The sequence below is a fragment of the Ascaphus truei genome, chromosome 5, assembly GCF_040206685.1.
Source record: "Ascaphus truei isolate aAscTru1 chromosome 5, aAscTru1.hap1, whole genome shotgun sequence".
In the NCBI taxonomy this organism is placed as follows: Eukaryota; Metazoa; Chordata; class Amphibia; order Anura; family Ascaphidae; genus Ascaphus; species Ascaphus truei.
In genome coordinates this window covers 4921097-4938283 of record NC_134487.1, presented here as the reverse complement: position 1 = coordinate 4938283, position 17187 = coordinate 4921097, and the positions used below count along the sequence as shown (strand labels likewise).

At 54.3% G+C, this 17187-nt stretch overlaps 1 protein-coding gene across 1 annotated transcript in view; it reads right to left on the bottom strand.

Annotated features, from left to right (window-relative positions):
- IRF5 (interferon regulatory factor 5) overlaps positions 1–17187 on the bottom strand; it is a 179252-nt gene that overhangs the window by 19965 nt on the left and 142100 nt on the right. Inside the window, exon 6 of the mRNA XM_075599255.1 lies at positions 10982–11287. Within this exon, the coding sequence (XP_075455370.1) occupies positions 10982–11287 (306 nt within the window). The remainder of the gene's footprint in view (positions 1–10981; positions 11288–17187) is intronic.

Genomic DNA, 17187 nt, shown 5'->3' with positions numbered 1-17187 from the left:
CCATATAACCCCACACGGACGTGATATATACACAGGCAGAGCCATATAACCCCACACAGACGTGATATATACACACAGGCAGAGCCATATAACCCCACACGGACGTGATATATACACAGGCAGAGCCATATATCCCCACACGGACGTGATACATATACACAGGCAGAGCAATATAACCCCACACGGACGTGATATATACACAGGCAGAGCCATATAACCCCACACGGACGTGATACATATACACAGGCAGAGCCATATAACCCCACACGGACGTGATATATACACAGGCAGAGCCATATAACCCCACACGGACGTGATATACACACAGGCAGAGCCATATAACCCCACACGGACGTGATACATATACACAGGCAGAGCCATATAACCCCACACAGACGTGATATATACACAGGCAGAGCCATATAACCCCACACAGACGTGATATACACACAGGCAGAGCCATATAACCCCACACAGACATGATATATACACAGGCAGAGCCATATAACCCCACACGGACGTGATATATACACAGGCAGAGCCATATAACCCCACACTGACGTGATATATACACAGGCAGAGCCATATAACCCCACACGGACGTTATATACACACACAGGCAGAGCCATATATCCCCACACGGACGTGATATGTACACACAGGCAGAGCCATATAACCCCACACGGACGTGATATATACACAGGCAGAGCCATATAACCCCACACTGACGTGATATATACACAGGCAGAGCCATATAACCCCACACGGACGTGATATACACACAGGCAGAGCCATATAACCCCACACAGACGTGATATATACACACAGGCAGAGCCATATAACCCCACACGGACGTGATATATACACAGGCAGAGCCATATAACCCCACACTGACGTGATATATACACAGGCAGAGCCATATAACCCCACACAGACGTGATATATACACAGGCAGAGCCATATATCCCCACACGGACGTGACATATACACAGGCAGAGCCATATAACCCCACACGGGCGTGATATATATACACAGGCAGAGCCATATAACCCTACAAGGACGTAATATATACACAGGCAGAGCCATATAACCCCACACAGACGTGATATACACACAGGCAGAGCCATATAACCCCACACGGACGTGATATATACACAGGCAGAGCCATAAAACCCCACACGGACGTGATATATACACAGGCAGAGCCATATAACCCCACACAGACGTGATATATACACAGGCAGAGCCATATAACCCCACACAGACGTGATATACACACAGGCAGAGCCATATAACCCCACACAGACGTGATATATACACAGGCAGAGCCATATAACCCCACACGGACGTGATATATACACAGGCAGAGCCATATATCCCCACACGGACGTGATATATATACACAGGCAGAGCCATATAACCCCACACGGACGTGATATATACACAGGCAGAGCCATATAACCCCACACAGACGTGATATATACACAGGCAGAGCCATATAACCCCACACAGACGTGATATACACACAGGCAGAGCCATATAACCCCACACAGACGTGATATATACACAGGCAGAGCCATATAACCCCACACAGACGTGATATATACACAGGCAGAGCCATATAACCCCACACGGACGTGATATATACACAGGCAGAGCAATATAACCCCACACAGACGTGATATATACACAGGCAGAGCAATATAACCCCACACGGACGTGATATATACACAGGCAGAGCCATATAACCCCACACGGACGTGATATACACACAGGCAGAGCCATATAACCCCACACAGACGTGATATACACACAGGCAGAGCCATATATCCCCACACAGACGTGATATATACACAGGCAGAGCCATATAACCCCACACGGACGTGATATATACACACAGGCAGAGCCATATAACCCCACACGGACGTGATATATACACAGGCAGAGCCATATAACCCCACACTGACGTGATATATACACAGGCAGAGCCATATAACCCCACACAGACGTGATATATACACAGGCAGAGCCATATATCCCCACACGGACGTGACATATACACAGGCAGAGCCATATAACCCCACACCGGCGTGATATATATACACAGGCAGAGCCATATAACCCTACAAGGACGTAATATATACACAGGCAGAGCCATATAACCCCACACAGACGTGATATACACACAGGCAGAGCCATATAACCCCACACGGACGTGATATATACACAGGCAGAGCCATAAAACCCCACACGGACGTGATATATACACAGGCAGAGCCATATAACCCCACACAGACGTGATATATACACAGGCAGAGCCATATAACCCCACACAGACGTGATATACACACAGGCAGAGCCATATAACCCCACACAGACGTGATATATACACAGGCAGAGCCATATAACCCCACACGGACGTGATATATACACAGGCAGAGCCATATATCCCCACACGGACGTGATATATATACACAGGCAGAGCCATATAACCCCACACGGACGTGATATATACACAGGCAGAGCCATATAACCCCACACAGACGTGATATATACACAGGCAGAGCCATATAACCCCACACAGACGTGATATACACACAGGCAGAGCCATATAACCCCACACAGACGTGATATATACACAGGCAGAGCCATATAACCCCACACAGACGTGATATATACACAGGCAGAGCCATATAACCCCACACGGACGTGATATATACACAGGCAGAGCAATATAACCCCACACAGACGTGATATATACACAGGCAGAGCAATATAACCCCACACGGACGTGATATATACACAGGCAGAGCCATATAACCCCACACGGACGTGATATACACACAGGCAGAGCCATATAACCCCACACAGACGTGATATACACACAGGCAGAGCCATATATCCCCACACAGACGTGATATATACACAGGCAGAGCCATATAACCCCACACGGACGTGATATATACACACAGGCAGAGCCATATAACCCCACACGGACGTGATATATACACAGGCAGAGCCATATAACCCCACACAGACGTGATATATACACACAGGCAGAGCCATATAACCCCACACGGACGTGATATATACACAGGCAGAGCCATATAACCCCACACGGACGTGATACATATACACAGGCAGAGCAATATAACCCCACACGGACGTGATATATACACAGGCAGAGCCATATAACCCCACACGGACGTGATACATATACACAGGCAGAGCCATATAACCCCACACGGACGTGATATATACACAGGCAGAGCCATATAACCCCACACGGACGTGATATACACACAGGCAGAGCCATATAACCCCACACGGACGTGATACATATACACAGGCAGAGCCATATAACCCCACACAGACGTGATATATACACAGGCAGAGCCATATAACCCCACACAGACGTGATATACACACAGGCAGAGCCATATAACCCCACACAGACATGATATATACACAGGCAGAGCCATATAACCCCACACGGACGTGATATATACACAGGCAGAGCCATATAACCCCACACTGACGTGATATATACACAGGCAGAGCCATATAACCCCACACGGACGTGATATACACACAGGCAGAGCCATATAACCCCACACAGACGTGATATATACACACAGGCAGAGCCATATAACCCCACACGGACGTGATATATACACAGGCAGAGCCATATAACCCCACACTGACGTGATATATACACAGGCAGAGCCATATAACCCCACACAGACGTGATATATACACAGGCAGAGCCATATATCCCCACACGGACGTGACATATACACAGGCAGAGCCATATAACCCCACACGGGCGTGATATATATACACAGGCAGAGCCATATAACCCTACAAGGACGTAATATATACACAGGCAGAGCCATATAACCCCACACAGACGTGATATACACACAGGCAGAGCCATATAACCCCACACGGACGTGATATATACACAGGCAGAGCCATAAAACCCCACACGGACGTGATATATACACAGGCAGAGCCATATAACCCCACACAGACGTGATATATACACAGGCAGAGCCATATAACCCCACACAGACGTGATATACACACAGGCAGAGCCATATAACCCCACACAGACGTGATATATACACAGGCAGAGCCATATAACCCCACACGGACGTGATATATACACAGGCAGAGCCATATATCCCCACACGGACGTGATATATATACACAGGCAGAGCCATATAACCCCACACGGACGTGATATATACACAGGCAGAGCCATATAACCCCACACAGACGTGATATATACACAGGCAGAGCCATATAACCCCACACAGACGTGATATACACACAGGCAGAGCCATATAACCCCACACAGACGTGATATATACACAGGCAGAGCCATATAACCCCACACAGACGTGATATATACACAGGCAGAGCCATATAACCCCACACGGACGTGATATATACACAGGCAGAGCAATATAACCCCACACAGACGTGATATATACACAGGCAGAGCAATATAACCCCACACGGACGTGATATATACACAGGCAGAGCCATATAACCCCACACGGACGTGATATACACACAGGCAGAGCCATATAACCCCACACAGACGTGATATACACACAGGCAGAGCCATATATCCCCACACAGACGTGATATATACACAGGCAGAGCCATATAACCCCACACGGACGTGATATATACACACAGGCAGAGCCATATAACCCCACACGGACGTGATATATACACAGGCAGAGCCATATAACCCCACACTGACGTGATATATACACAGGCAGAGCCATATAACCCCACACAGACGTGATATATACACAGGCAGAGCCATATATCCCCACACGGACGTGACATATACACAGGCAGAGCCATATAACCCCACACGGGCGTGATATATATACACAGGCAGAGCCATATAACCCTACAAGGACGTAATATATACACAGGCAGAGCCATATAACCCCACACAGACGTGATATACACACAGGCAGAGCCATATAACCCCACACGGACGTGATATATACACAGGCAGAGCCATAAAACCCCACACGGACGTGATATATACACAGGCAGAGCCATATAACCCCACACAGACGTGATATATACACAGGCAGAGCCATATAACCCCACACAGACGTGATATACACACAGGCAGAGCCATATAACCACACACAGACGTGATATATACACAGGCAGAGCCATATAACCCCACACGGACGTGATATATACACAGGCAGAGCCATATATCCCCACACGGACGTGATATATATACACAGGCAGAGCCATATAACCCCACACGGACGTGATATATACACAGGCAGAGCCATATAACCCCACACAGACGTGATATATACACAGGCAGAGCCATATAACCCCACACAGACGTGATATACACACAGGCAGAGCCATATAACCCCACACAGACGTGATATATACACAGGCAGAGCCATATAACCCCACACAGACGTGATATATACACAGGCAGAGCCATATAACCCCACACGGACGTGATATATACACAGGCAGAGCAATATAACCCCACACAGACGTGATATATACACAGGCAGAGCAATATAACCCCACACGGACGTGATATATACACAGGCAGAGCCATATAACCCCACACGGACGTGATATACACACAGGCAGAGCCATATAACCCCACACAGACGTGATATACACACAGGCAGAGCCATATATCCCCACACAGACGTGATATATACACAGGCAGAGCCATATAACCCCACACGGACGTGATATATACACACAGGCAGAGCCATATAACCCCACACGGACGTGATATATACACAGGCAGAGCCATATAACCCCACACAGACGTGATATATACACACAGGCAGAGCCATATAACCCCACACGGACGTGATATATACACAGGCAGAGCCATATAACCCCACACGGACGTGATACATATACACAGGCAGAGCAATATAACCCCACACGGACGTGATATATACACAGGCAGAGCCATATAACCCCACACGGACGTGATACATATACACAGGCAGAGCCATATAACCCCACACGGACGTGATATATACACAGGCAGAGCCATATAACCCCACACGGACGTGATATACACACAGGCAGAGCCATATAACCCCACACGGACGTGATACATATACACAGGCAGAGCCATATAACCCCACACAGACGTGATATATACACAGGCAGAGCCATATAACCCCACACAGACGTGATATACACACAGGCAGAGCCATATAACCCCACACAGACATGATATATACACAGGCAGAGCCATATAACCCCACACGGACGTGATATATACACAGGCAGAGCCATATAACCCCACACTGACGTGATATATACACAGGCAGAGCCATATAACCCCACACGGACGTGATATACACACAGGCAGAGCCATATAACCCCACACAGACGTGATATATACACACAGGCAGAGCCATATAACCCCACACGGACGTGATATATACACAGGCAGAGCCATATAACCCCACACTGACGTGATATATACACAGGCAGAGCCATATAACCCCACACAGACGTGATATATACACAGGCAGAGCCATATATCCCCACACGGACGTGACATATACACAGGCAGAGCCATATAACCCCACACGGGCGTGATATATATACACAGGCAGAGCCATATAACCCTACAAGGACGTAATATATACACAGGCAGAGCCATATAACCCCACACAGACGTGATATACACACAGGCAGAGCCATATAACCCCACACGGACGTGATATATACACAGGCAGAGCCATAAAACCCCACACGGACGTGATATATACACAGGCAGAGCCATATAACCCCACACAGACGTGATATATACACAGGCAGAGCCATATAACCCCACACAGACGTGATATACACACAGGCAGAGCCATATAACCCCACACAGACGTGATATATACACAGGCAGAGCCATATAACCCCACACGGACGTGATATATACACAGGCAGAGCCATATATCCCCACACGGACGTGATATATATACACAGGCAGAGCCATATAACCCCACACGGACGGGATATATACACAGGCAGAGCCATATAACCCCACACAGACGTGATATATACACAGGCAGAGCCATATAACCCCACACAGACGTGATATACACACAGGCAGAGCCATATAACCCCACACAGACGTGATATATACACAGGCAGAGCCATATAACCCCACACAGACGTGATATATACACAGGCAGAGCCATATAACCCCACACGGACGTGATATATACACAGGCAGAGCAATATAACCCCACACAGACGTGATATATACACAGGCAGAGCAATATAACCCCACACGGACGTGATATATACACAGGCAGAGCCATATAACCCCACACGGACGTGATATACACACAGGCAGAGCCATATAACCCCACACGGACGTGATATATACACAGGCAGAGCCTTATAACCCCACACAGACGTGATATATACACACAGGCAGAGCCATATATCCCCACACAGACGTGATATATACACAGGCAGAGCCATATAACCCCACACGGACGTGATATATACACACAGGCAGAGCCATATAACCCCACACGGACGTGATATATACACAGGCAGAGCCATATAACCCCACACAGACGTGATATATACACACAGGCAGAGCCATATAACCCCACACGGACGTGATATATACACAGGCAGAGCCATATAACCCCACACGGACGTGATACATATACACAGGCAGAGCAATATAACCCCACACGGACGTGATATATACACAGGCAGAGCCATATAACCCCACACGGACGTGATATATACACACAGGCAGAGCCATATAACCCCACACGGATGTGATATATACACAGGCAGAGCCATATAACCCCACACGGACGTGATATATACACACAGGCGGAGCCATATAACCCCACACGGACGTGATATATACACAGGCAGAGCCATATAACCCCACACGGACGTGATACATATACACAGGCAGAGCCATATAACCCCACACGGACGTGATATATACACAGGCAGAGCCATATAACCCCACACGGACGTGATATACACACAGGCAGAGCCATATAACCCCACACAGACGTGATATATACACAGGCAGAGCAATATAACCCCACACGGACGTGATATATACACAGGCAGAGCCATATAACCCCACACGGACGTGATATACACACAGGCAGAGCCATATAACCCCACACGGACGTGATATATACACAGGCAGAGCCTTATAACCCCACACAGACGTGATATATACACACAGGCAGAGCCATATATCCCCACACAGACGTGATATATACACAGGCAGAGCCATATAACCCCACACGGACGTGATATATACACACAGGCAGAGCCATATAACCCCACACGGACGTGATATATACACAGGCAGAGCCATATAACCCCACACAGACGTGATATATACACACAGGCAGAGCCATATAACCCCACACGGACGTGATATATACACAGGCAGAGCCATATAACCCCACACGGACGTGATACATATACACAGGCAGAGCAATATAACCCCACACGGACGTGATATATACACAGGCAGAGCCATATAACCCCACACGGACGTGATATATACACACAGGCAGAGCCATATAACCCCACACGGATGTGATATATACACAGGCAGAGCCATATAACCCCACACGGACGTGATATATACACACAGGCAGAGCCATATAACCCCACACGGACGTGATATATACACAGGCAGAGCCATATAACCCCACACGGACGTGATATACACACAGGCAGAGCCATATAACCCCACACGGACGTGATACATATACACAGGCAGAGCCATATAACCCCACACAGACGTGATATATACACAGGCAGAGCCATATAACCCCACACAGACGTGATATACACACAGGCAGAGCCATATAACCCCACACAGACATGATATATACACAGGCAGAGCCATATAACCCCACACGGACGTGATATATACACAGGCAGAGCCATATAACCCCAAACAGACGTGATATATACACACAGGCAGAGCCATATAAATCCCACACTGACGTGATATATATACACAGGCAGAGCCATATAACCCCACACGGACGTGATATATACACAGGCAGAGCCATATAACCCCACACGGACGTGATACATATACACAGGCAGAGCCATATAACCCGACACGGACGTGATATATACACAGGCAGAGCCATATAACCCCACACGGACGTGATATATATACACAGGCAGAGCCATATAACCCCACACGTACGTGATATACACACAGGCAGAGCCATATAACCCCTCACGGACGTGATATATACACAGGCAGAGCCATATAACCCCACACGGACGTGATATATACACACAGGCAGAGCCATATAACCCCACACGGACGTGATATATACACAGGCAGAGCCATATAACCCCTCACGGACGTGATATATACACAGGCAGAGCCATATAACCCCACACGGACGTGATATATACACAGGCAGAGCCATATAACCCCACACGGACGTGATATATACACAGGCAGAGCCATATAACCCCACACGGACGTGATACATATACACAGGCAGAGCCATATAACCCCACACAGACGTGATATATACACAGGCAGAGCCATATAACCCCACACAGACGTGATATATATACACAGGCAGAGCCATATAACCCCACACAGACGTGATATATATACACAGGCAGAGCCATATAACCCCACACGGACGTGATACATATACACAGGCAGAGCCATATAACCCCACACAGACGTGATATATACACACAGGCAGAGCCATATAACCCCACACGGACGTGATATATACACAGGCAGAGCCATAAAACCCCACACGGACGTGATATATACACACAGGCAGAGCCATATAACCCCACACAGACGTGATATATACACAGGCAGAGCCATATAACCCCACACGGACGTGATATATACACAGGCAGAGCCATATAACCCCACACGGACGTGATATATACACACAGGCAGAGCCATATAACCCCACACAGACGTGATATATACACACAGGCAGAGCCATATAACCCCACACAGACGTGATATACACACAGGCAGAGCCATATAACCCCACACGGACGTGATATAAACACACAGGCAGAGCCATATAACCCCACACAGACGTGATATATACACACAGGCAGAGCCATATAACACCACACGGACGTGATATATACACAGGCAGAGCCATATAACACCACACGGACGTGATATATACACAGGCAGAGCCATAAAACCCCACACGGACGTGATACATATACACAGGCAGAGCCATATAACCCCACACGGACGTGATATATACACAGGCAGAGCCATATAACACCACACGGACGTGATATATACACACAGGCAGAGCCATATAACCCCACACAGACGTGATATATACACACAGGCAGAGCCATATAACCCCACACGGACGTGATATATACACACAGGCAGAGCCATATATCCCCACACGGACGTGATATATACACAGGCAGAGCCATATAACCCCACACAGACGTGATATATACACACAGGCAGAGCCATATATCCCCACACGGACGTGATATATACACACAGGCAGAGCCATATAACCCCACACGGACGTGATATATACACACAGGCAGAGCCATATAATGAGAATATATCCCGAGTGAGGCCACACGCGACACACGGTTGAGACGACACAGGGCACACGGGCGAGATGACACAGGGCACACGGGCGAGATGACACAGGGCACACGGGCGAGATGACACAGGGCACACGGGCGAGATGACACAGGGCACACGGGCGAGATGACACAGGGCACACGGGCGAGATGACACAGGGCACACGGGCCAGGCAATATGTAGAGCAATGTGTTACAGGCCCCTCTGGCAGTGAAGGGGTTATCCCAGGATTGGAGCCCTGATCCCAGCAGCACTGGGATCGCTGCTGCAATCGTTCCTCTCCCTCCCCCTTCCCCCCGGTATACTCACACGGCAGCATTTGGGGACTGATCAGCAGGTCCGGGATCCCCTGACTGATGGGTGCTGGCAGCACCCCCTGTATAGGCAGCTCTGCCTCCGGTGACGGCTCCAGCACCCGGGCAGCCACCAAGCCCTGAGGAGACAGCTCCACCCCTGGGTACGCCCCGGGTGCAGCAGGGGGCACAGCGGGAGAGGGGGCCGCCAGGCTGTGCTGGGGTCCGGGGTAGGAACTGTTTGAGCAGGGGCTGAGGAATCCAGGCTCAGCTTTAGGCCAGATATAAGGAGGGAGCGGTTCTGCAGGAGGGTGCAGGGAGTCTGCAGGAGGAATAGTGCAACAGAGAGAGGGTCACCCACTGATCAGGGGGGGACAGTGACACCCACATCCTAACAGCGTGTCCCTCCCCCCGCAGGGTCACACCGATACCCAGTGTCCCTCCCACCGCAGGGTCACACCGATACCCAGTGTCCCTCCCCCCGCAGGGTCACACCGATACCCACGTCCTACCCAGTGTCCCTCCCACCGCAGGGTCACACCGATACCCACGTCCTACCCAGTGTCCCTCCCACCGCAGGGTCACACCGATACCCAGTGTCCCTCCCACCGCAGGGTCACACCGATACCCAGTGTCCCTCCCACCGCAGGGTCACACCGATACCCACGTCCTACCCAGTGTCCCTCCCACCGCAGGGTCACACCGATACCCACGTCCTACCCAGTGTCCCTCCCACCGCAGGGTCACACCGATACCCACGTCCTACCCAGTGTCCCTCCCACCGCAGGGTCACACCGATACCCACGTCCTACCCAGTGTCCCTCCCACCGCAGAGTCACACCGATACCCACATCCTACCCAGTGTCCCTCCCACCGCAGGGTCACACCGATACCCACGTCCTACCCAGTGTCCCTCCCACCGCAGGGTCACACCGATACCCACGCCCTACCCAGTGTCCCTCCCACCGCAGGGTCACACCGATACCCACGTCCTACCCAGTGTCCCTCCCACCGCAGGGTCACACCGATACCCACGTCCTACCCAGTGTCCCTCCCACCGCAGGGTCACACCGATACCCACGTCCTACCCAGTGTCCCTCCCACCGCAGGGTCACACCGATACCCACGTAATACCCAGTGTCCCTCCCACCGCAGGGTCACACCGATACCCACGTCCTACCCAGTGTCCCTCCCACCGCAGGGTCACACCGATACCCACGTCCTACCCAGTGTCCCTCCCACCGCAGGGTCACACCGATACCCACGTCCTACCCAGTGTCCCTCCCACCGCAGGGTCACACCGATACCCACGTCCTACCCAGTGTCCCTCCCACCGCAGGGTCACACCGATACCCACGTCCCACCCAGTGTCCCTCCCACCGCAGGGTCACACCGATACCCACGTCCTACCCAGTGTCCCTCCCACCGCAGGGTCACACCGATACCCACGTCCCACGCAGTGTCCCTCCCACCGCAGGGTCATACCGATACCCACGTCCTACCCAGTGTCCCTCCCACCGCAGGGTCACACCGATACCCACGTCCCACCCAGTGTCCCTCCCACCGCAGGGTCACACCGATACCCACGTCCTACCCAGTGTCCCTCCCACCGCAGGGTCACACCGATACCCACGTCCTACCCAGTGTCCCTCCCACCGCAGGGTCACACCGCTACCCACGTCCTACCCAGTGTCCCTCCCACCGCAGGGTCACACCGATACCCACGTCCTACCCTGTGTCCCTCCCACCGCAGGGTCACACCGATACCCACGTCCTACCCAGTGTCCCTCCCACCGCAGGGTCACACCGATACCCACGTCCTACCCAGTGTCCCTCCCACCGCAGGGTCACACCGATACCCACGTCCCACCCAGTGTCCCTCCCACCGCAGGGTCACACCGATACCCACGTCCTACCCAGTGTCCCTCCCACCGCAGGGTCACACCGATACCCACGTCCTACCCAGTGTCCCTCCCACCGCAGGGTCACACCGATACCCACATCCTACCCAGTGTCCCTCCCACCGCAGGGTCACACCGATACCCACGTCCTACCCAGTGTCCCTCCCACCGCAGGGTCACACCTATACCCACGTCCCACCCAGTGTCCCTCCCACCGCAGGGTCACACCGATACCCACGTCCTACCCTGTGTCCCTCCCACCGCAGGGTCACACCGATACCCACGTCCTACCCAGTGTCCCTCCCACCGCAGGGTCACACCGATACCCACGTCCTACCCAGTGTCCCTCCCACCGCAGGGTCACACCGATACCCACGTCCTACCCAGTGTCCCTCCCACCGCAGGGTCACACCGATACCCACGTCCTACCCAGTGTCCCTCCCACCGCAGGGTCACACCGATACCCCCGTCCTACCCAGTGTCCCTCCCACCGCAGGGTCACACCGATACCCACGTCCTACCCAGTGTCCCTCCCACCGCAGGGTCACACCGATACCCACGTCCTACCCAGTGTCCCTCCCACCGCAGGGTCACACCGATACCCACGTCCTACCCTGTGTCCCTCCCACCGCAGGGTCACACCGATACCCACGTCCTACCCAGTGTCCCTCCCACCGCAGGGTCACACCGATACCCACGTCCTTACCCAGTGTCCCTCCCACCGCAGGGTCACACCGATACCCACGTCCTACCCTGTGTCCCTCCCACCGCAGGGTCACACAGATACCCACGTCCTACCCAGTGTCCCTCCCACCGCAGGGTCACACCGATACCCACGTCCTACCCAGTGTCCCTCCCACCGCAGGGTCACACCGATACCCACATCCTACCCAGTGTCCCTCCCACCGCAGGGTCACACCGATACCCACGTCCTACCCAGTGTCCCTCCCACCGCAGGGTCACACCGATACCCACGTCCTACCCTGTGTCCCTCCCACCGCAGGGTCACACCGATACACAGTGTCCCTCCCACCGCAGGGTCACACCGATACCCACGTCCTACCCAGTGTCCCTCCCACCGCAGGGTCACACCGATACCCACGTCCTACCCAGTGTCCCTCCCACCGCAGGGTCACACCGATACCCACGTCCTACCCAGTGTCCCTCCCACCGCAGGGTCACACCGATACCCACGTCCCACGCAGTGTCCCTCCCACCGCAGGGTCACACCGATACCCACGTCCTACCCAGTGTCCCTCCCACCGCAGAGTCACACCGATACCCACGTCCTACCCAGTGTCCCTCCCACCGCAGGGTCACACCGATACCCACGTCCTACCCAGTGTCCCTCCCACCGCAGGGTCACACCGATACCCACGTCCTACCCAGTGTCCCTCCCACCGCAGGGTCACACCGATACCCACGTCCCACCCAGTGTCCCTCCCACCGCAGGGTCACACCGATACCCACGTCCTACCCAGTGTCCCTCCCACCGCAGGGTCACACCGATACCCACGTCCTACCCAGTGTCCCTCCCACCGCAGGGTCACACCGATACCCACGTCCTACCCAGTGTCCCTCCCACCGCAGGGTCACACCGATACCCACATCCTACCCAGTGTCCCTCCCACCGCAGGGTCACACCGATACCCACATCCTACCCAGTGTCCCTCCCACCGCAGGGTCACACCGATACCCACGTCCTACCCAGTGTCCCTCCCACCGCAGGGTCACACCGATACCCACGTCCTACCCAGTGTCCCTCCCACCGCAGGGTCACACCGATACCCACGTCCTACCCAGTGTCCCTCCCACCGCAGGGTCACACCGATACCCACGTCCTACCCAGTGTCCCTCCCACCGCAGGGTCACACCGATACCCACGTCCTACCTAGTGTCCCTCCCACCGCAGGGTCACACCGATACCCACGTCCTACCCAGTGTCCCTCCCACCGCAGGGTCACACCGATACCCACGTCCTACCCAGTGTCCCTCCCACCGCAGGGTCACACCGATACCCCCGTCCTACCCAGTGTCCCTCCCACCGCAGGGTCACACCGATACCCACATCCTACCCAGTGTCCCTCCCACCGCAGGGTCACACCGATACCCACGTCCTACCCAGTGTCCCTCCCCCCGCAGGGTCACACCGATACCCCCGTCCTACCCAGTGTCCCTCCCACCGCAGGGTCACACCGATACCCACGTCCTACCCAGTGTCCCTCCCACCGCAGGGTCACACCGATACCCACGTCCTACCCAGTGTCCCTCCCACCGCAGGGTCACACCGATACCCACATCCCACCCAGTGTCCCTCCCACCGCAGGGTCACACCGATACCCACGTCCTACCCAGTGTCCCTCCCACCGCAGGGTCACACCGATACCCACGTCTTACCCAGTGTCCCTCCCACCGCAGGGTCACACCGATACCCACGTCCTACCCAGTGTCCCTCCCACCGCAGGGTCACACCGATACCCACGTCCTACCCAGTGTCCCTCCCACCGCAGGGTCACACCGATACCCACATCCCCCAGTGTCCCTCCCACCGCAGGGTCACACCGATACCCACGTCCTACCCAGTGTCCCTCCCACCGCAGGGTCACACCGATACCCACGTCCTACCCAGTGTCCCTCCCACCGCAGGGTCACACCGATACCCACGTCCCACCCAGTGTCCCTCCCACCGCAGGGTCACACCGATACCCACGTCCTACCCAGTGTCCCTCCCACCGCAGGGTCACACCGATACCCACGTCCTACCCAGTGTCCCTCCCACCGCAGGGTCACACCGATACCCACGTCCTACCCAGTGTCCCTCCCACCGCAGGGTCACACCGATACCCACGTCCTACCCAGTGTCCCTCCCACCGCAGGGTCACACCTATACCCACATCCTACCCAGTGTCCCTCCCACCGCAGGGTCACACCGATACCCACGTCCTACCCAGTGTCCCTCCCACCGCAGGGTCACACCGATACCCACGTCCCACGCAGTGTCCCTCCCACCGCAGGGTCACACCGATACCCAGTGTCCCTCCCACCGCAGGGTCACACCGATACCCACGTCCTACCCAGTGTCCCTCCCACCGCAGGGTCACACCGATACCCACGTCCTACCCAGTGTCCCTCCCACCGCAGGGTCACACCGATACCCACGTCCTACCCAGTGTCCCTCCCACCGCAGGGTCACACCGATACCCACATCCTACCCAGTGTCCCTCCCACCGCAGGGTCACACCGATACCCACGTCCTACCCAGTGTCCCTCCCACCGCAGGGTCACATCGATACCCAAGTCCCACCCAGTGTCCCTCCCACCGCAGGGTCACACCGATACCCACGTCCTACCCTGTGTCCCTCCCACCGCAGGGTCACACCGATACCCACGTCCTACCCAGTGTCCCTCCCACCGCAGGGTCACACCGATACCCACATCCCACCCAGTGTCCCTCCCACCGCAGGGTCACACCGATACCCACGTCCTACCCAGTGTCCCTCCCACCGCAGGGTCACACCGATACCCACGTCCTACCCAGTGTCCCTCCCACCGCAGGGTCACACCGATACCCACGTCCTACCCAGTGTCCCTCCCACCGCAGGGTCACACCGATACCCACGTCCTACCCAGTGTCCCTCCCACCGCAGGGTCACACCGATACCCACATCCTACCCAGTGTCCCTCCCACCGCAGGGTCACACCGATACCCACATCCTACCCAGTGTCCCTCCCACCGCAGGGTCACACCGATACCCACGTCCTACCCAGTGTCCCTCCCCCCGCAGGGTCACACCGATACCCACGCCCTACCCAGTGTCCCTCCCACCGCAGGGTCACACCGATACCCACGTCCTATCCAGTGTCCCTCCCACCGCAGGGTCACACCGATACCCACGTCCTACCCAGTGTCCCTCCCACCGCAGGGTCACACCGATACCCACATCCTACCCAGTGTCCCTCCCACCGCAGGGTCACACCGATACCCACGTCCTACCCAGTGTCCCTCCCACCGCAGGGTCACACCGATACCCACGTCCTACCCAGTGTCCCTCCCACCGCAGGGTCACACCGATACCCACGTCCTACCCAGTGTCCCTCCCACCGCAGGGTCACACCGATACCCAAGTCCCACCCAGTGTCCCTCCCACCGCAGGGTCACACCGATACCCACGTCCTACCCAGTGTCCCTCCCACCGCAGGGTCACACCGATACCCACGTCCCACCCAGTGTCCCTCCCACCGCAGGGTCACACCGATACCCACGTCCTACCCTGTGTCCCTCCCACCGCAGGGTCACACCGATACCCACGTCCTACCCAGT